At 43.5% G+C, this 22,842-nt stretch overlaps 2 protein-coding genes across 6 annotated transcripts in view; one reads left to right on the forward strand and one right to left on the reverse strand.

Moving 5' to 3' along the window:
- Nucleotides 1–4,257, forward strand: part of ASPH (aspartate beta-hydroxylase) — a 204,228-nt gene extending 199,971 nt beyond the window's left edge. For all 5 annotated transcript variants that reach the window (XM_086336861.1, XM_086336865.1, XM_086336863.1 and 2 more), the window contains one exon: nt 4,083–4,257. In XM_086336861.1, the coding sequence (XP_086192987.1) occupies nt 4,083–4,242 (160 nt within the window). In that variant the 3' untranslated portion in view covers nt 4,243–4,257. The remainder of the gene's footprint in view (nt 1–4,082) is intronic.
- CLVS1 (clavesin 1) overlaps nt 1–22,842 on the reverse strand; it is a 157,710-nt gene that overhangs the window by 11,215 nt on the left and 123,653 nt on the right. Inside the window, exon 4 of the mRNA XM_086336874.1 lies at nt 19,695–19,930. Within this exon, the coding sequence (XP_086193000.1) occupies nt 19,695–19,930 (236 nt within the window). The remainder of the gene's footprint in view (nt 1–19,694; nt 19,931–22,842) is intronic.

The raw sequence follows: 22,842 nt of genomic DNA on the forward strand, positions 1-22,842 counted from the left end.
GGTATTTTTTAAAGTATAGTTGATTCATGACGTTGAGTCAGCTTTAAGTGTGTGGCACAGTGATTCAGTATATATGCTGTTGTTGCTGTTGTTTAGTCGCTAAGTTGTGTCTGACTCTTGTGACCTATGCACTGTAACCTGCCAGGCTCCTCTATCCATGGCATTACCCAGGCAAGAACACTGGAGTGGGTTGCCATTTCCTTCTCCAGGGGATCTTCCCAATCCAGGGATCAAACCCAGGTTTCTTGCATTGTAAGATGAATTCTTTACTGCTGAACCACCAGGGAAGTTCTCAGTATATAAATATATATATATTCTTTTTTAGATTCTTTCTCCTTATAGGTTATTTAAAAGTATTGAACATATTTCTTTGTGCTATATAGTAGGTCCTTGGTTATTTTAAATCAGGTAGTGTGTATATGATAATCCCAGGACTCTAATTTATCCTAAGCTCCTGTTATTTCCCCTTTGGTAGCCATAAATTTGTTTTCTAGGTCTGTGAGTCTGTTTCTGTTTTGAAAATAAATTCATTTTTATCATATTTTAGGTTCCACGTATAAGCGATATCGTATTATTTTATCTCTCTCTGTCTGACTTACTTCACTTAGTCCACTCTCTAGGTCCATATATGTTGTTTATCATTTTACCAACATTTCCCTGAATATGGTCTTCTGAATATGAACAGCTGACACTTGGCCTTTCTGATAAGAGAGGCAGTCCTTGTCTGACCACTTGAAGAAACCAAAGAAAAGACTGCCAACTTAGAAAATAGATATAGAGAATCAGATTATTTAGTTATAAAAACATTCTTAATTTTACCAAGCTATTTACCAAAGCGCTCTTTTAAGCAGAGTCACTTTAATACACCTGAGGGATGAGAGTGCTCAAAGTCATAGCTAGATAGTTAGCATGTGTTGTACCCAAACTCCTTGGTAGTACCCTGGGCATCAGAGTGAGGTCTGCAGACATCTTAGGGCCCAGTCTGTAGGTGAACCAGAAAACAGTTCTTGCCATCAGCCCATGTTCACTGTGCGTATAGGTTTACAAAGTTTTGAGGAATGGCATGCACTTCAAGGCGGGAGGAGAAGGGGATAACAGAGGATGAGATGGTTGGGTGGCGTCACCAACTCGATGGACATGAGTTTGAGTAAGCTCTGGGAGTTGGTGATGGACAGGGAAGCCTGGTGTGCTGCAGTGCATGGGGTTGCAAAGAGTCGGACACAACTGAGTGGCTGAACTGAACTGAAGAACATCAAGGTGGATTCAGGTGTCCTGAGACAGTCAGATGATCTTTCAAATAGTACAGTTTTAACATACAGATGCTTCTGGACAATGTTTTCTACTACCAATCGTATCTAAAAATAGCAACACAGCAAACGGCTGCAGGTTCTTGCACCACCTGCTTTGAATGGGCTCATCTTTCATTAGAATTAGAGTGGCACGAAGAGCTGCTAGTCACTTTCAGAGCATCCCCAATTTTTCCTAATTATTCTCCTCCCTGTGAAATGGATGGTGTACACCCTCTGTGAAGTCCCTTTGCTAGAACTGGAATGTGATGTTCTGAAGCAGGTAGAGAAAATGCCAGAAGCTGCCACCAGCTGAGACAATGAGGGTGACTCATTCTATCTGAGTTTGAAAAGGATGGCTAGTGTTCTCAATAAAAACTACCTCCTGTAAGTCTATTTTTGAGTCAGATGACTTAAAATGGCAAGATATTAATGCATCTCCTTTGATACTACTATATTAGCCTGATATAAATTTTCTTCCCAAGTAGCTGTAGCTTCTCCCCACAGAATGGGGTTTAGCACAGTACATCAAAGTGTAACAGAGGAAGTTGCTTTTCAATCTTGTCTTAGAGACAGGATACAATCAGGGCTGGTAGGAATGGGAGCAGACAGCTGCAGGACTTTGAGAAAAGGCAAATACCCCAAAAAAGGGCTCTACAAGTCCCTGTGGAATGAAGGAACAAATGAATGAATGAATGCACACAAGTGTGAGAACAGTTGTGGTCAAAGAGACAGAGCATTGGACTTAGAATGAAAAGAATTGAACTTACAATGTTTTGCTGCCTACCAGCCCTGCCATCTGGGCTAAATCATTTAACCTCAGGGCATTGGGCTTCCCTGGTGGCTTCCCTGGTAGCTCAGTGTTAAAGAATCCACCTGCAATGCAGGATACCCAGGTTCGATCCCTAGGCCAGAATCTTCCTGGGGAAGGAAATGGCTACTCACTCCAGTATTCTTGCCTGTAAAATCCCATGGACAGAGGAACCTGGCAGGCTATAGTCCATGGGGACACAAAGAGTCAGACACAACTTAGACACAGCTAAGCATGCCCACATGTGCTCCAGTAACTCTATCTATAACATGGGGATAATAATCTATTTTTATTCATTTAAATCTATTTTTAAAAATTCTCCATTTAAAAAATATCTATTTTTCTTTCAATTCTCAAAACCTAAAAGGCTCAATTTTTCAAGAACTTTCAGAATAAGTCCAAGAACATCTGTATCCTGTCTGGCACATGGGAAGAAGTGGAGACGTGAAGGCATTTCCCATGAGATGCTGAAAACTCGACAATGCTCGTGTATGGCCTTGACACGAAAGCTCAAACACTGTAGTCTGGATACTTTAAGCTCACATAAGATCTATAGCAAAGTTTGCTTAAAGGCCCTGAAATTCTCTACGTGAGCAGCACAGTTTTTATGAATGATACTTCAATGAGACTTTCATCACGTATCACATCAAATATTTGTTTTCATCCATACAATCACTAAAGCTTATATGAGAGCCCTACTGCTGGCGAGACGTTGGGTATACATGCCATCAGCTTTATCCGCATCAGACAAAATGTTTGCTTACCAACAGCAATGTATTCACAAGAAATAAACCTTCTTTGCTTTTCTTGCCTAGACTACATCTTTCTTTCCAATTAACCGTGCCTGACCATGGGGCTTCAGCAAACAGGAGTCTCTTTCGGAACAGACACTGTGAGTTAGCAAACACTTAGCACTTGAAACTGCAATCAGTCACACCCACACCTGTTCATTTGCTTCTAATTCAACCCCACTTCTTGGCTTTTCCAGGCACTTAGAATTCTTTATCTCATAATTTGTCATGTTGCTCTTTAAAACAGAGGAGAACATGTGCCCACCTCCCACCCCCACACACATTTTATCTGTCCTTGATCATGTTCTTATGGGCTGAATTCATTGTAGATTTTCTTCATTCTAATATTACTTTGGCGAAGGGGAAGAGCTACCCAGTCCAGTATTCTGGCCTGGAGAATGCCATGGACAGAGGAGCCTGGTAGGTTACAGTCCATGGGGTCACAAAGAGTTGGACACGACTGGGCGACTTTCACTTTTAATGTTACATGGCTTTATAGGATGTTTGTGTAAGGAGATGCCCTCCCCTCATTCCTGCCACAATAAAGAAAGCTGTATAAAAGCAGGGAATTAGTTTCAGTTGGATGCATGAGTATTGAAGAGGATAGGCAGCTATTTATCTTAATCTTTAGAAAATGTTAACAAATTCCTGTCAGCATCCATGCAACCCTCCGGTATCCAATAACTGACATAAAACACTGGGCTTGCATGGGGTACCCACAAGGTCTTTGCTTCTAGAAGTGATGACATCTCAGGCATTAGCTGCTTGGCATAGAGGGACACCAGAAAAGTGAGAAGTGTTTGAGCGATAAATCAGTCATAATGCAACTTAGAAGGCAGCAGGGACTGTGAAGCATTCATGAAGAAATGACGCCTCATGTCGTTTTACTGAATGGGACCTCCATATGGAACATCTGTTCCCGGGGCCACACAGTAAAATGAGCCTTTTCTGTTTTTGCCCCAACTGCTTAGAAGACAAGGGTCCTCCTGTTCCCACACTGACACCCCTCATTCTTTTCCTGCAGATTGTATTTCATAATGATATATTACTTCTGCCGGAAATGAGTAGTTATCCAGTAAACGCGTAATTCACTCCATAAAATGAGGACGACATGCTGAAAGACCACCAAGGTCATAGGCAATTCTACTGACAGCTGAAAACAGTTAAACTGACTTTCTTCTTTTTACCACCCAGGCAGGACCCAAAGGGGAACAACGTGGCCAAAAATTTCCTTCTGGCTCAGAAATCTGAACTCCATCCAGGCATTCCCTCAGCTTCCTCCACTCCCTCCCATAAAAGCGGCTGGCTCACAGTGTCTTTTGATAGCGTCCCACTTCTTTCCCATGAGATCTAGGAAAGTTTAGGGAACATGTAGATGGAGGCGTCTGGTCGAAGGAATCAAAAGCAATCCTTCCACTATGTATTTGGACAAGACTCCAAAGTGCTTGGGCCCCTCCAAGTGCCCAATATATGGGATAGATGAGGTGGATCATTTCCTGGAAAGTTGGGGCCACTCTACTGGCCTGAGTGGAGGTGCAGCTTGGGTCTTTAAAGCCTCTTTCTCTTTCACAATTTATATGGAAATACAAAAAACCTCGAATAGCCAAAGCAATCTTGAGAAAGAAGAATGGAACTGGAGGAATCAACCTACCTGACTTCAGGCTCTACTACAAAGCCACAGTTATCAAGACAGTATGGTACTGGCACAAAGACAGAAATATAGATCAATGGAATAAAATAGAAAGCCCAGAGATAAATCCACGCACATATGGACACCTTATCTTTGACAAAGGAGGCAAGAATATACAATGGATTAAAGACAATCTCTTTAACAAGTGGTGCTGGGAAATCTGGTCAACCACTTGTAAAAGACCACTTTTAGACCACTTTCTAACACCATACACAAAAATAAACTCAAATGGATTAAAGATCTAAACGTAACACCAGAAACTATAAAACTCCTAGAGGAGAACATAGGCAAAACACTCTCTGACATACATCACAGCAGGATCCTCTATGACTCACCTCCCAGAATATTGGAAATAAAATCAAAAATAAACAAATGGGACCTAATTAACCTTAAAAGCTTCTGCACATCAAAGGAAACTATTAGCAAGGTGAAAAGACAGCCTTCAGAATGGGAGAAAATAATAGCAAATGAAGCAACTGACAAACAACTGATCTCAAAAATATACAAGCAACTCCTACAGCTCAACTCCAGAAAAATAAACGACCCAATCAAAAAATGGGCCAAAGAACTAAATAGACATTTCTCCAAAGAAGACATACAGATGGCTAACAAACACATGAAAAGATGCTCAATATCACTCATTATCAGAGAAATGCAAATCAAAACCACTATGAGGTACCATTTCACACCAGTCAGAATGGCTGCGATCCAAAAGTCTACAAATAATAAATGCTGGAGAGGGTGTGGAGAAAAGGGAACCCTCTTACACTGTTGGTGGGAATGCAAACTAGTAAAGCCACTATGGAGAACAGTGTGGAGATTCCTTAAAAAACTGGAAATAGAACTGCCTTATGATCCAGCAATCCCACTGCTGGGCATACACACTGAGGAAACCAGAAGGGAAAGAGACACGTGTACCCCAATGTTCATCGCAGCACTGTTTATAATAGCCAGGACATGGAAGCAACCTAGATGTCCATCAGCAGATGAATGGATAAGAAAGCCGTGGTACATATACACAATGGAGTATTACTCAGCCATTAAAAAGAATACATTTGAATCAGTTCTAATGAGGTGGATGAAACTGGAGCCTATTATACAGAGTGAAGTAAGCCAGAAGGAAAAACATAAATACAGTATACTAACGCATATATATGGAATTTAGAAAGATGGTAACAATAACCCAGTGTACGAGACAGCAAAAGAGACACTGATGTATAGAACAGTCTTATGGACTCTGTGGGAGAGGGAGAGGGTGGGAAGATTTGGGAGAATGACATTGAAACATGTAAAATATCATGTAAGAAACGAGTTGCCAGTCCAGGTTCGATGCACGATACTGGATGCTTGGGGCTAGTGCACTGGGACGACCCAGAGGGATGGTATGGGGAGGGAGGAGGGAGGAGGGTTCAGTATGGGGAACACATGTATACCTGTGGCGGATTCATTTTGATATTTGGCAAAACTAATACAATTATGTAAAGTTTAAAAATAAAATAAAATAAAATAAAGCCTCTTTCTCTGAAAATAATTCTCTCTTAAGTTTTAAAGGTTTAATAAATAAATGCAGGAGTTATTGCATATATTCACCCAAACTTTATTTATGCTCAGGCTGCACCAAACCCCCCCAAATTACTGGAAATGACACAAATTGACAGTTTGACACTATGAATGGTGCTGTGTACGTGTGTGCTCAGTGGTTCGGTCATTCCTGACTCTTTGCAGCCCCATGGACTGTAGCTTGCCAGGCTCCTCTGTCCATGGGATTTTCCAGGCTAGAATAATGGAGTGGGTTGCCATCTCCTCCTACATCCTCCTGGATCTTCCTGACCCAGGGATCGAACTTGTGCCTCTTGCGTCTCTTGCATTGGAAGGCAGATTCTTTACCACTGAGCTACCCAGGAAACCCTATGAATGGTGCTATCTATATCTAAAAAAAAGAGAAAATCCTGGGAACAAACATTTTTACATGTAAGTACACACCTAAGGCAGCAGAATTATTGCCATGTCATGCCAAGTTAGAAAGTCAGTGTAGAATCAATAACCAAAATACTATGTATGGGCTCTTCTACATGGGTGGTACAATATTGTCACTTTTTGCACTGAGGTTCTTTGCGCAAGATAATGTGTTTCTCTGTATGTCTGTATGGGAGAGCCTTTTTAATGATATCTATACCCCTATGGGGCTTCCCTGGTGACTCAGTGGTAAAGAATCCGCCTGTCAAAGCAGGAGACACGGGTTTAATTCTTGGGTCAGGAAGATCCCCTGTAGGGTGGAACTGACAACCCACTCCAGTATCCTTGCCTGGGAAATTCCATGGACAGAGGAGTTTGGTGGGCTACAGTCCATGGGGTCACAAAAGAGTGGGAGACAACTTAGCGACTAACCAACAACATAGCCATTCTAATTACTTTACTAGAGATATAGGCTAGAAGAAGAAAGTAACTAATAAACCAATCCCAACAACTGAGAAAGATGTCACAAAATCAACGGACTGATTTAAAGACCATGTACTTGCTTCATGAAGCAGAAATTCCAGATCTGCCTTCCCAAGCCTGAAGCAGAGTTGCTGGTTTCCAGTCCAAGCCATCCCCTCCTCTTTCCCAGGCAGAAAAATCTCCTTTGGTTTGGATTCACCCTGTGTGAATCAGGGTGGATTCCTGCCTGAGAATTCTTCCCTTCTGCTGGATGCAGGGGTCAGAACCTGGCTTCCGGGGACAACTACTGAGCCACTGGAATAAACATTCCTACTAGGCCACTAGAATAAACATTCCTGTAGCCACCTTACTTTGTTATTTTATTATGTGAAATAATACATTTTCCTTATTGTTTAAAGCAATGTGGCTGGAGTTTTGTCATATTCACAAATCAACCCTGAGTATTCATTGGAAGAACCGATGCTGAAGCTGAAGCTCCAATACTTTGGCTACCTGATGCGAAGAGTCGATTCACTGGAAAAGATGTCAGAGGCCGGGAAAGATTGAGGGCAGGAGGGAGCTACAGAGCATAAGATGGTTGGATGTCATCACCAACTCCATGCACATGAGTTTGAGCAAACTCCAGGAGATGGTGAAGGACAGGGGGATACCGGGCATGCTGCAGTCCATGGGGTCGCAAAGAGTTAGATACGACGTACCGGCTTAGCAACATATTTGCAGCCAAATACCTATGTAGATCAGATCAGATCAGTCACTCAGTCGTGTCCAACTCCTTGCGACACCATGAATAGCAGCACACCAGGCCTCCCTGTCCATCACCAACTCCCGGAGTTCACTCAGATTCACGTCCATCGAGTCAGTGATGCCATCCAGCCATCTCATCCTCTGTCGTCCCCTTCTCCTCCTGCCCCCAATCCCTCCCAGCATTAGAGTCTTTTCCAACGAGTCAACTCTTCGCAAGAAGTGGCCAAAGTACTGGAGTTTCAGCTTTAGCATCATTCCTTCCAAAGAAATCCCAGGGCTGATCTCCTTCAGAATGGACTGGTTGGATCTCCTTGCAGTCCAAGGGACTCTCAAGAGTCTTCTCCAACACCACAGTTCAAAAGCATCAATTCTTCGGTGCTCAGCCTTCTTCACAGTCCAACTCTCACATCCATACATGACCACAGGAAAAACCATAGCCTTGACTAGACGAACCTTTGCTGGCAAAGTAATGTCTCTGCTTTTGAATATGCTATCTAGGTTGGTCATAACTTTCCTTCCAAGGAGTAAGCATCTTTTAATTTCATGGCTGCAGTCGCCATCTACAGTGATTTTGGAGCCCAGAAAAATAAAGTCTGACACTGTTTCCACTGTTTCCCCATCTATTTCCCATGAAGTGGTGGGACCAGATGCCATGATCTTCGTTTTCTGAATGTTGAGTTTTAAGCCGACTTTTTCACTCTCCACTTTCACTTTCATCAAGAGGCTTTTGAGTTCCTCTTCACTTTCTGCCATAAGGGTGGTGTCATCTGCATATCTGAGGTTATTGATATTTCTCCCGGCAATCTTGATTCCAGTTTGTGTTTCTTCCAGTCCAGCATTTCTCATGATGTACTCTGCATATAAGTTAAATAAACAGGGTGACAATATACAGCCTTGACGAACTCCTTTTCCTATTTGGAACCAGTCTGTTGTTCCATGTCCAGTTCTAACTGTTGCTTCCTGACCTGCATACAAATTTCTCAAGAGGCAGGTCAGGTGGTCTGGTATTCCCATCTCTTTCAGAATTTTCCACAGTTTATTGTGATCCACACAGTCAAAGGCTTTGGCATAGTCAATAAAGCAGAAATAGATGTTTTTCTGGAACTCTCTTGCTTTTTCTATGATCCAGCAGATGTTGGCAATTTGATCTCTGGTTCCTCTGCCTTTTCTAAAACCAGCTTGAACATCAGGAAGTTCACGGTTCACATATTGCTGAAGCCTGGCTTGGAGAATTTTGAGCATTACTTTACTAGCGTGTGAGATGAGTGCAATTGTGCGGTAGTTTGAGCATTCTTTGGCATTGCCTTTCTTTGGGATTGGAATGAAAACTGACCTTTTCTCGTCCTGGGGCCACTGCTGAGTTTTCCAAATTTGCTGGCATGTTGAGTGCAGCACTTTCACAGCATCATCTTTCAGGATTTGAAACAGCTCCACTGGAATTCCATCACCTCCACTAGCTTTGTTCATAGTGATGCTTTCTAAGGCCCACTTGACTTCACATTTCAGGATGTCTGGCTCTAGGTCAGTGATCACACCATCGTGATTATCTGGGTCATGAAGATCTTTTTTGTACAGTTTTTCTGTGTATTCTTGCCATCTCTTCTTAACATCTTCTGCTTTTGTTAGGTCCATACCATTTCTGTCCTTTATCAAGCCCATCTTTGCATGAAATGTTCCTTTGGTATCTCTGATTTTCTTGAAGAGATCCCTAGTCTTTCCAATTCTGTTGTTTTCCTCTATTTCTTTGCACTGATTGCTGAAGAAGGCTTTCTTATCTCTTCTTGCTATTCTTTGGAACTCTGCATTCAGATGTTTATATCTTTCCTTTTCTCCTTTGCTTTTCACTTCTCTTCTTTTCACAGCTATTTGTAAGGCCTCCCCAGACAGCCATTTTGCTTTTTTGCATTTCTTTTCTATGGGAATGGTCTTGATTCCTGTCTCCTGTACAATGTCACGAACCTCATTCCATAGCTCATCAGGCACTCTATCTATCAGATCTAGGCCCTTAAATCTATTTCTCACTTCCACTGTATAATCATAAGGGATTTGATTTAGGTCATACCTGAATGGTCTAGTGGTTTTCCCTACTTTCTTCAATTTAAGTCTGAATTTGGCAATAAGGAGTTCATGGTCTGAGCCACAGTCAGTTCCTGGTCTTGTTTTTGTTGACTGTATAGGGCTTCTCCATCTTTGGCTGCAAAGAATATAATCAATCTGATTTCGGTGTTGACCATCTGGTGATGTCCATGTATAGAGTCTTCTCTTGTTGTTGGAAGAGGGTGTTTGTTATGACCAGTGCATTTTCTTGGCAAAACTCTATTAGTCTTTGCCCTGCTTCATTCCGTATTCCAAGGCCAAATTTGCCTGTTACTCCAGCTGTTTCTTGACTTCCTACTTTTGCATTCCAGTCCCCTATAATGAAAAGGACATCTTTTTTGGGTGTTAGTTCTAAAAGGTCTTGTAGGTCTTCATAGAACCATTCAACTTCAGGTTCTTCAGCGTACTGGTTGGGGCATAGACTTGGATTACTGTGATATTGAATGGTTTGCCTTGGAAACGAACAATCATTCTGTCGTTTTTGAGATTGCATCAAGTACTGCATTTCGGACTCTTTTGTTGACCATGATGGCCACTCCATTTCTTCTGAGGGATTCCTGCCCGCAGTAGTAGATATAATGGTCATCTGAGTTAAATTCACCCATTCCAGTCCATTTCAGTTTGTTGATTTCTAGAATGTTGACATTCACTCTTGCCATCTCTTGTTTGATCACTTCCAATTTGTCTTGATTCATGGACCTGACATTCCAGGTTCCTATGCAATATTGCTCTTTACAGCATTGGACCTTGCTTCTATCACCAGTCACATCCACAGCTGGGTATTGTTTTTGCTTTGGCTGCATCCCTTCATTCTTTCTGAAGTTATTTCTCCACTGATCTCCAGTAGCATATTGGGCACCTACTGACCTGTGGAGTTTCTCTTTCAGTATCCTATCATTTTGCCTTTTCATACTGTTCATGGGGTTCTCAAGGCAAGAATACTGAAGTGGTTTGCCATTCCCTTCTCCAGTGGACCACATTCTGTCAATACTTATTAGAGCTTAATACAAAGCCTACTCAGGGCTTAGTCACTGTTGTGTCTGATTCTTTGCGACCCCATGGACTGCAGCCCCCCAGGCTTCTCTGTCTGTGGGATTTCCCAGACAAGAATACTGGAGTGGGTTGCTATTTCCTTCTCAAAATACAAAATTGGACAGAAGTTAAAAGTTTGGCTAAAAAAAAGTTTGGCTACCTACTTTCTGTATGTAAAACATATTCCAGTAATAAATAAATTAGAAGGAAATTAGGTGCTTCAGAGCCACACCATCCCAAAAGCAGAAAGTGACAGCCAATGACCTGAGAACAAGGAAATAGACTATAAAAAATAAAATGAAAAACAAGAAGTTAAAACTCAGCCCACAAAGTCATTATTGTATCAAAGAACAGATTGTTCTAGGAATAATTTATGTAGAGAAAATTTCATTTAAACTAATAATTTTTTTAAAGTTTTTTCTGCTTAAGTGTTGAGCCAAAATTATCTGGGGAAGAAGAGGTGTTAGGACCACTTATTCACTGAGAACCTCATACAAGCTTAAGTTTACACATGTGCCAGAATGCATTGTTCCCAGACGATTGGAGCTCAGTGGCCATTTGTGCTCCTAAAGCACATAATGAAAAGTGATCAGGCCCCAAGAACACTCACAAAAGCCCATTGGGTTCCCAAGGGGCCAGAAGACTGTTGGAAAGCATGGCAGGGTTAGGATCATGGACGATGTCTACCCACTGGAAGTGACAGCACTGTTCCTGAGGTCAGACCCAGGTCACCGGGTCGTCAGAATATAGAGACATTTCCTTAAGCCCTGGAGCAGGCACGTGCTGCCCCACAAGCTGCCTGCCCATCTCTGGACAGTGCAACTTGGGGCTGCCTGACAGACTGTGCTAGAGGACAGACCACCATATGGAGTGGGGAACTGGAAGAGAGGACCTGTAAAGTCTCCTCCAGTTGTTTCCAGTTTTCCTGTCTCCTCTGGGCTTCCCAGGTGGCTCAGTGGCAAAGAATCTGCCTGTCAGTGCAGGAGACTCAGGAGACTCGGGTTTGATCCCTGGGTGGGGAAGATCCCCTTGAGCAGGGAATGGCAACCCACTCCAATATTCTTGCCTGAAAAATCCCATGGACAGAGGAGCCTGGTGGGCTACAGTGATAAAAGAGTTGAACATGACTGAGAGACTGAGCATGCACACGCAAACACTTGGTCCTTAGGGGTCAAAAGATGCTCTGAATGCTGGCTGTTCTGCCCCTGTAATCTGCTAAGCCATCACAGACCTCTGTCTGCAAGGCACCCGACAGCAGGCACAGTCTGACAGCAGGAGCAGCCCCTCCTGCTGGCATCACTAGCACCAGGCTCCTCTCTGTCCATCCTGCTGCTGCCCGAAATCCCCAAGCAAAGCCTCAAGGGTCCACCAAGAACAGTAGGACTGCAGGGGTGATGAGATGTGTGTGCAATTGCCAGCTTCTCCAGCATGGTCTTGAATCTTAACTCTGATATATTCAGGCTTCCTTGGTGGCTCAAACGGTAAAGAATCTTCCCGCAATGCAGAAGACCTGGGTTTAGTCCCTGCGTCGGGAAGATCCCTTGGAGGAAGGTATGGCAACCCACTCCAGTATGCTTGCCTGGAGAATTCCAAGGATGGAAGAGCCTGGTATTTTACCATTCTCCAAAACCCGGGTCAGCTCTGCTTATCTCCCCAAAGACTTCCCCCAAGTCTTCCTGGTTGAAATTAATGACAGCTTCCTCAGAGCATTGCAGCAGATTCTTCCCCCTCCTTCATTGCACCTCTCTGCAGTGAAATATAGTTATTTGTGGGCACATCTTGTCTCCCCTAGAAGATCCCAGGAGGCAAGATCCAGGACAGTCTTGGTAAAGCAGGAGAATTACCTCTTTCCATCTGGGAGCTGACACTGGTTAAAGTGACTGGGCAAATGCACCAAGAATGGGTTTGGGAGATGGTAAATTTTACTCAACATTAATTCATCTATATGCACTGAGCAATACTTTGGCCACCTGATGTGAAGAGTTGACCCACTGGAAAAGACTCTGATGCTGCGGAAGACAAAAGGCAAAAGGAGAAGAGGGTGAGAGAGGATGAGATGGTTGGATAGCGTCATGGACTCAGTGGACATGAATTTGAGCAAACTCTAGGAGATAGTGGAGGACAGAGGAGCCTGGCATGTTGCAGTCCATGGAGTCACATAGTCAGACATGACTTAGCAACTGAGCAACAGAGTGCAGTGGGCATGTAGAGCGTGACTGCTGTGCCTACTGTGTGCTGGATGTTGAGTTGGATTCTTGGGGAGGCAGTGAGATAAACTAAGAGTTAGTTAGACAAAGTCTTTACCCTCCAGAATTCACTGGCTAATAATGGAGGGTGTCATCCCCTCTGACTCTCAACATTAACTCAGAAATGGGACTTGGAGCCAGGACATGTCTGGTCACCCAAGAGATGTAACTCAGATCATCTGGGGAAAGAGTGGCAAATTCCAATTTCATGCCCTTCACCTTGGAAGTTTAGACCTATCTAGGGTGTGATGGTCTTAGGGTAGATCGGGTAGGGACAGGCCACATGAGATTCCTGTCCATGCAGAGATTGGAGAGAGAAGCCTAGCACAAGAGTTGAGGACAGAATGTATAAGGAAAAGCAGGCAGTGTGTCCTATCTTAGAGAGGGCACAAACCCAGAACAGGGAACCAGTGTGCCCAGGTCTGAAACCCAGCTTGGCCATTTACTCACAGTGTGATCTTGGGCATTCTTAACCACTCTATGTTTCAGTTTCCCCATTTGTAAAAATGAGATAAAGACAACATCTTTTTCTTACAGTTGTGGTAAGGACTTAAAGAATTTAATGAGCTAAGGGCTCGGAACAGTGTCAAAGTGTGAGTTGTCACTACAGCTGTCACTGTGTTGTAGTCCAGACTGAGGGGTGGTCAGGACTCGGGTGCTAAGCTTAGTCCCTTCCCTGTAGAGGCCACAAAATCAACAGTCTCTCAGCCACCATGACCACCACTTCCCAGTGAAGGTAGTAACCTGGGGAGTAAATGATCTCGTCCATCCAAGCAGGGAGGTGTTCCAGACATTTGAGTGTAATCATTATGACCGAGCAGGAAATATACAGCTTCTCCTCCTCCCAGACTTTGTTTACTGTTACCCACTGTTTACCGTTTACCAAAAGAAGACCTCCAACAGAGATGCTCTTCCTCAAACCCAGCAGGACCCCAGAGGACCTTCCCAGGACAGGCCCTCCCCCATATCCTCTGTTCTAGCTCTTCTCTGAAGCACCTAGGTAACAGTATTTGATGCACATTTCCTGAGCTGTTCTGCAGATGTGAAAAACCCTTCCCTCTTCAACAGACGGAAGATGTTAACTACTGAGCACGTAGCCCCAGACCTCCTGGAACCTAAGGACTGACAATGTGAACCCCTGTGACACCACCCTGTGACCTCACCATCAGTCAATCAGAGAACTGTGCAGGAGCTGCCCAAGTACCCTGCGACACCACCCTTCTCCCCACCTGACTTTTTCTGTTTGTTTTAATTATTTTATCAATTTTAATTGGAGGACAATTACTTTAAAATATTGTGGTGGTTTTTGCCGTACATCAACATGAATCAGCCACAGGTGTACATGTGTCCCCCCATCCTGACCTCCCCTCCATCTCCCTCCCCATCCCTTCCCTCTGGGTTGTACCAGAGCACTGGTTTGGGGTGCCCTGTTTCATGCATCAAACTTGCACAGGTCATCTATTTTACATATGGTAATATACATGTTTCAATGCCCACCTGCCTTTTAAAAACGCTTTGCTGAAAGCCTCTGGGGAGCTCAGGGCCTTTTAGGCATCAGCCGCCGGTCTCCTTGCAGGACCCTGCAGTAACCCTTTCTCGGCTCCAAACTCCAAGGTTTCCGTTTGTTTGGCCTCACTGTATCAGGCGCACGAACTTGCGTTAGTACTCCTTCCCCACACTTCTCCAGAATTTAGCTGTCCTTCTGCAGATTCAGCGTCAGTTCTGGCCTCATCTTCTCACCTGAGCCCCCATATCAGCCTGCTGATGGCTTTTAGTCCCTCTTCTCTGCTAATTCCATGATCCTTACAAAACTCAGATCATAACTGTGTTTAACTATGTCTGGTGGGAAAATACGAATGAAAACAAAAATAGTGTATGGCTGTCCTACCATCAGGCTTATGATTAAAACCGCATCAAAGACAGACAACTCATGGTAAAGGAGATCAGATTTGTGGTCACCAGAGGCAGTGGGTAGGAGGAGGGAAAATTGGATGAAGGTGGTCAAGAGGTACAAACTCTCAGTTACAAGATAAGTAAGGGGACTTCCCTGGTGCTCTGGGGGCTGAGACTCCATGCTCCAGATGCAGGGGGCCTGAGTTCCATCCCTGGTCAGGGAACTAGATCGCACAGGCCACAACCAAGAGTTCTCACGCCATAGCTAAGACCTGGCGCAGGTGAAGAAATAAAATATCTTTTCAAAAAGATAAATTAAGTTCTAGGGATATAATGTACAAAATGATTGATAGAATTAAAACTGCTCATGTTATATGTGAAAGTTGTTAAGAGAGTATGTCTTCAGAGTTCTCATTACACGGAACCAAAGTTTTTCTATTTCTTTAATTTTGTATTTATATGAAATGAGGGATGTTCACTAAATGTATGTGATAATCATTTCATCCTTACGTAAGTCAAATCATTATATTGTACACCTTGTCTGTGCTCCGTCGCTCAGTCATGTCCGATTCTTTGTGACCCCATGGTCTGTAGCCTGCTAGGCTCCTCTTGCCTGGAACTCTCCAGGCAAGAATACTGGAGTGAGTTGCCATGCCCTCCTTCAAGGGATCTTCCCAACCCTGGGATCAAACCCACATCTCCTGCCCCTCCTGCACTGCAGGAGGATTCTTTCCCCACTGAGCCACCTCAGAAGCATTATGTCAATTATAACTCAAGAGAAAAAAAGTGAAGTCTGCTAATATCAAGCACTTTTAATGGGTCTGAGAGGGATATTCTCACACACCCAAAATGGGAGTGAGGTCATTTTGGAGGGTCTCTAGGCAGTGATTGAAACTTAAGTTGCACAGTCCTCTGACCCAGCAGCTACAGGGCCCCACATCTACCCAGAGGAACATTCCCATGAGAACAAAGGAGGCACATCAAAAAGATTCATTGAGCCCTGCTTAAAACAGAGAAAAAAAGCTCAGAAAAAAATCTAGCAGTCCATCAGAAGATAAATGGCTGCACTGTGATATATCCACTTTCTGGAACATGACACAGCACTGAAAACATGAGCTACACCTACATTACCAACATCAAAGGAGCTTACATAAAGACAGATTAACTATGTCTGTCCCCCTTCAAATTCATATGTTGACGTCCTAACCCCCAGTATCTCAGACTGTGACTATATTTGGAGATAGCATCTTTAAGGAGGTTATTAAGATATTGACCAAACAGTCAGTCAGTTAAGTTCAGTCGCTCAGTCGTGTCCGACTCTTTGCGACCCCATGAATCGCAGCACGCCAGGCCTCCCTGTCCATCACCAACTCCCGCAGTTCACTCAGACTCATGTCCATCGAGTCAGTGATGCCATCCAGCCATCTCATCCTCTGTCGTCCCCTTCTCCTCCTGCCCCCAATCCCTCCTAGCATCAGAGTCTTTTCCAGTGAGTCAACTCTTCGCATGAGGTGGCCAAAGTACTGGAGTTTCAGCTTTAGCATCATTCCTTCCAAAGAAATCCCAGGGCTGATCTCCTTCAGAATGGAGTGGTTGGATCTCCTTGCAGTCCAAGGGACTCTCAAGAGTCTTCTCCAACACCACAGTTCAAAAGCATCAATTCTTCGACACTCAGCCTTCTTCACAGTCCAACTCTCACATTCATACATGACCACTGGAAAAACCATAGCCTTGACCAGACGGATCTTTGTTGGCAAAGTAATGTCTCTGCTTTTCAATATGCTATCTAGGTTTGTTCTAACTTTCCTTCATGGCTGCAGTCACCATCTGCAGTGATTTTGGAGCCCAGAAAAAGGTGGGCCCTAAGCCAATATGACTAGTGTCCTTATAAGAAGAGGAAATTAGGATACAGATAAAGATGCATGAAGGGAAACCCAGTGAAGACACAGAGAGAGGATAGCCATCTACAAGCCGAGGAGAGAGGCCTCAGAAGGCACCAACCTGCAGACACCTTAACCTTGGACTTGTAGCCTCCATACTGTGAGAGAATAACTTTCTATTGTTTAACGCAGTGGTCCCCAACCTTTTTGGCACCAGGGACCGGTTTCATGGAAGACAGTTTTTCTATGGAACAGGGTGGCAGGAGGAGATGGTTTCAGAATGATTCCAGCACATTACATTTATTTTGCATTTTATTTCTATTATTACATTGTGATATATAGGGTCTTCCCAGGTGTCACTAGTGGTGAAGAACCCACCTGCCTGTGCAAGTAGATGTAAGAGACACAGGTTCAATCCCTGGGTCAGGAAGATGCCCTGGAGGAGGGTCCAGCAACCCACCCCAGTATTCTTGCCTGGAGAATCCCATGGACAAAAGAGCCTGGTGGACTACAGTCGATGAGGCCGCAGAGAGATGGACACAACAGAGCAAGTGAACACGCTACCTTATAATATATATGATGAAATAATTATATAATTCACCATAATACAAAACCAGAGGGAACTCTGAGCTTGTTTTCCTGCAGTTAGATGTTACCATCCGGGGATGATGGAAGAGCAATAGGGAGAAGCTGTAAATGCAGATGAAATTTCACTCTCTTGCCTGGTGCTCACCTCCTGCTGTGTGGCCCGGTTCCCAATAGGCCATGGACCAGTATTTTGGCCTTGGACCAGTACTGGACCAATACTGGGTCAGGGACCCCTGATTTAAGGCACCTGGTCCATTCTAGACTGCGGTACTTTGTCACAGCAGCCCTATCGAACTAGACCACACAATACACAATATTAGATATTTTCTCTGGGTGCGTATAGCTATGTGTAATGTATGGAAAGCCTCTTGATGAAAGTGAAAGAGGAGAGTGAAAAAGTTGGCTTAAAGCTCAACATTCAGAAAACGAAGATCATGGCATCTGGTCCCATCACATCATGGAAAATAGATGGGGAAACAGTGTCAGACTTTATTTTGGGAGGCTCCAAAATCACTGCAGATGGTGACTGCAGCCATGAAATTAAAAGACACTTACTCCTTGGAAGAAAAGTTAGGACAAACCTAGATAGCATGTTGAAAAGCAGAGACATTACTTTGCCAACAAAGGTCCATCTATTCAAGGCTATGGTTTTTCCAGTGGTCATGTATGGATGTGAGAGTTGGACTGTGAAGAAAGCTGAGTGTCGAAGAATTGATGCTCTTGAACTGTGGTGTTGGAGAAGACTTTTGAGAGTCCCTTGGACTGCAAGGAGATCCAATCAGTCCATTCTGAAGGAGATCAGCCCTGGGATTTCTTTGGAAGGAATGATGCTAAAGCTGAAACTCCAGTACTTTGGCCACCTCATGGGAAGAGTTGACTCATTGGAAAAGACTCTGATGCTGGGAGGGATTGGGGGCAGGACGAGAAGGGGACGACAGGATGAGATGGCTGGATGGCATCACTGACTCGATGGACATGAGTCTGAGTGAACTGCGGGAGTTGGTGATGGACAGGGAGGCCTGGTGTGCTCCGATTCATGGGGTTGCAAAGAGTCGGACACGACTGAGCAACTGAACTGAACTGAACTGAATGTACAGAAAAGAGAATAGAAAGGCCCACCCCAGTCCAACCCCTCCTGTAGGGAGGCATAGAGATTGAGATTGGGGACTTGAGGTTGAAAAGGTAAAATAAGGCTTTACTGATTATAATAACAAAGTACTTGCACATTATTTGTATATCCATTTAAAAAGCCCTCACTCGTGGTCTTCTATTGACAGCATACACTGTACTTCCCCACCTGCAACCAGCCATCTGTAGAACTTCATTCCCACTCTCACCCCGGAACCTTTCACACCAATTTGCCACACCAGAATATCCCACCCCTCCACAGCCTCCACACCTCTGTCTGTCTTGTTTTTCCCCCCTCTGTAAGCCTGAGCTGCTGATTCTCATCCTTCGGAGCCCAGCTCAGCTGTCACTCACAGTAGAAACAGGTTGCTAGAAGTCTTACTTGGCAGATTTTCCCAAGGCCCTGTTCTCTGTCTTTTTCCTTTTATGTCTTTATTTATTTTCATACTCCCAGTGCCCAATCAGTGCCTGTGGCCAAGTAAATGCTCAATAAATGGTTCCAAATGCATCGATGATAGCAACATTTTCTAGCAGGTTGCTTTTTCCTCCAATGTGTCTCAAAGGTCCCACATTCATTCTGTGTGAATTAACAGACTCCCTCAAGACCAGAACTGTAATCACGACACGACCAAGGGGCAAGCCTTCTACTGCTTCTTTCATACAATGGGGATAACAGTATTTCTGAGCTAGCCAAGCCGCATTTACTTTCAATTTTGGTGAAATCAGCTGAGAATGTATTACAATTTATTTTATTCAAGTTCTGTGCCTATAAAGGTCTTCAATTACTTAACTCACAATGCATGCATGCTCAATCGTGTCTGACTCTTTGCGAGCCCATGGACTGTAGCCCGGCAGGCTCCTCTGTCCATGGGATTTTCCAGGCAAAACACTGGGGTGGGTTGACATTCCCTTCTCCTGGGGTTCTTCCTGACCCAAGGATCGAAACTGAGTCTCCTGCACTGCAGGCAGATTCTTTACCATCTGAGCTACCAGGGTTACCCGAAATAGCCCCCATATCAAAAATGCCTCTTGAGCTCTAACTGGAAGGCTCTGCTAACCCAGACCTTACCTCTTCATTGGCTTGGGTGAGCATTCTCTCTCCAGATTGGAGGATGTGTGTTTCACGTGCATTGCATTATAGGAAGTGTGAGTGTAGTCATTTTCATCGCTGTAGTCAGGACCGAGCAACGTCCGGGCCCACGTCCCCATGTCATAAGGAGGAAGAGTGCCTCCAAATTCAGATGGCAAAAATTCAGGGTGTATTAGCTGGTGGAGGCTGTTTAAGTTGTTTCCATGCAGGAAAATCTGGAAAGAAAAAATAATAAGCGAGAAAAAATATCCAAAACATATGATCGAGCACTTAGTCTAATACACAGTCTAGCAGTGACAAAGTAGATGTGTTGTTGGTGATCATGAAGTTTAAAGAGGCATTCAATTTTGTGTCTGTGGCTTAGTCTTCATAAAATGTTAATTTATTGCTCAGAAAAGGGGCTGAATTAATAGTCCTTAAAAATGAAGTTCGTGAATAAATTGGGTATTTTTTGGCCATGGTCCAAATTTATACATATAGTCATCTCTTAATTATCCCTGCAGATGAAAAGAGTAGGAATGTAGACCCTCCAAATCCCTAATCATGCTTCATGCACACCACATTGCACTGTTCTTTTCCTTAAGCTTCCTCTAGACCCTCCTCAATGTTCTCCATCCTTCCCAGGCCTACATCTAGTGGCAAAGGCTTCCTCAATCTGCCCCAGTGACACCTGCCCACTTGACTCTCCCCGATTCTCCAAACTAACTGTTCATTGTGAGATGACTTCTAAGTTTTTCTGATTTGTTCATTGATGTCTTTCTCCCCCATAGGAGAGGGCTTCTCTGTTGGCTCAATCATGAAGAATCTGCTTGCCAATGCAGGAAACACCGGTTCCATTCCTGGGTCTGGAAGATCCCCTGGAGAAGGAAATGGCAGCTCACTCCAGTGGTCTTGCTGGGGTGATCCCATGGATAGAGGAACCTGGTGGGCTACAGTCTATAGGATGGCAAAATAGCTGGACATGACTAAGCAACTCAATAATGAAACAACCCCCTTAGGAAGAGCAGGATGCTCAGGAAAGGGACCTTTTTTTTTTTTTTTTAACCCTTTTAATACTCTCCTAGCTCCCAGGGTGGTGTGGGCACAAGGAAAAATCTCAGTCACTTATCTCAGTCACTTCTTAAGCAATGGACTTGGAAACTGACCTGGGAATTTATTGTGAGATGTTTTTGCAACAGTTTTCTATTTCTGTCTGGATTTGCCAATACCCTCAACAAACAAGTTTGCATCTTTGAAGCATATAATGGATGGTAATGTAATTAGTCATAGGGGAGAAAACACCCCCAAATAACATTTTGAAACAAATCCATAAAGTGGATAAGCCACAAGTCGATAATTACCATTGCCTGTAATTTAGGAATTGACTCCTGAAAGTTTATTCAAAGTGCATCTGTATAATGACATCGATTCCCACACTTCTTCATGTTGCAGGCTCAATGCACATTAATTGTTCCTGAGTACAGGGTCATCAATTATACACACACATGCACACACTTAACCATGAAGAAATGTATGAATAAATGTGATTTTTAAAATATGTACATATAGTATAATAATATATCATGTAAGTGTTACATTACACTGTTACTACAGGCATCCCTTGCCTATTGTGCTTTGCTGCGCTTAACAGATATTACACTTTTTGTAAGCCAAAAGTTTGTGGCAACCTTATATCAAACAAGTCTATTGGTGCCCTTTTTCTAAAGTGTTAGCAAACCTTGTGTCTCTATGTCACATTTTGATAATTCTCTTAATATTTCAAACTCATTCATTATTATTATATTAGTCATGGTGATCTGTGATCAGTGATCTTTGATATAACTATTATAATTTTTGTTGTTGTTTTGTACTTTTAATTAAAGTATGAACATTTTTTAGACATACTATTGCACACTTAATAGACTACAGTATAGTGTAAATGTAACTTTTTTATACACTGGGAAACAGAAAAAAAAACATACATGTGATTTGCTTTTTCATGATGCTTGCTTTTTTCCTGTGGTCTGGAACGTAACTCACAACATGTCTGAAGGGTGTATATTATTAGTATAATGTACTATATAAGTATATAATAAATATTTGCTTTTTATAAAATAAAATTTAGGCTACACTCTGCAGCATATGAGACCTTAGTTCCCTGATCAGGTATCAAACCTGCGGCCCCTGCATTGGAAGGCAGAGCCTTACTCCCTACCTTGCCCTGTTGTACTGAATTTTAACTTGTGATGTAATGACATCATTTACTATGGTTTTTCCTGTGGTCATGTACGGATGTGAGAGTTGGACTGTGAAGGCTGAGTGCCGAGGAATTGATGCTTTTGAATTGTGGTGTTGGAGAAGACTCTTGAGAGTCCCTTGGACTGCAAGGAGATCCAACCAGTCCATTCTGAAGGAGATCAGCCCTGGGATTTCTTTGGAAGGAATGATGCTAAAGCTGAAACTCCAGTACTTTGGCCACCTCATGTGAAGAGTTGACTCATTGGAAAAGACTCTGATGCTGGGAGGGATTGGGGGCAGGAGGAGAAGGGGACGACAGAGGATGAGATGGCTGGATGGCATCACTGACTCGATGGACGTGAGTCTGAGTGAACTCCGGGAGTTGGTGATGGACAGGGAGGCCTGGCGTGCTGCGATTCATGGGGTCACAAATAGTTGGACACGACTGAGTGACTGAACCGAACCGAACCAAATTGAAAGAGGAAGGAGACAAGAAGCTAAGCACTAAAATTCTTCACAAGAATACTGTAGCACTTCAGGAAACAATGTACATTTTCTGACACTGGATGGTTGAGTATGACTGAATTTTAAAAAGAATTTTTTTTAAGAGATTCACATATTCTGGCTTTTGCAGAATGTCTCAGTAGAGGAATTATAGTATTTGAAATGTGGAAAAGCTGTAGCTAAACACTGGTCCTGGTAGCCACGTACCCACCCAAAACTTCCAGTTCTCAGAGGAAAAGGCACGTTGTTGAAACTGGCCCTCTCTCTGGGGGTCATGTGAGGTGGACGAACTCATCAGGTAGGAAGCGGAATCCCCATTTGTCAGATTCTGTTCTGCACCCAGAGAACCAGGAAGCCCCTTCCTTCAGTGGCAGAGCACACATGCTGGTTGCCTTGTGGGAGGAAA

This window comes from Bos grunniens, chromosome 14, assembly GCF_055505025.1.
Source record: "Bos grunniens cultivar Pamir isolate PY7600 chromosome 14, Bosgru_T2T1.0, whole genome shotgun sequence".
In the NCBI taxonomy this organism is placed as follows: domain Eukaryota; kingdom Metazoa; phylum Chordata; class Mammalia; order Artiodactyla; family Bovidae; genus Bos; species Bos grunniens.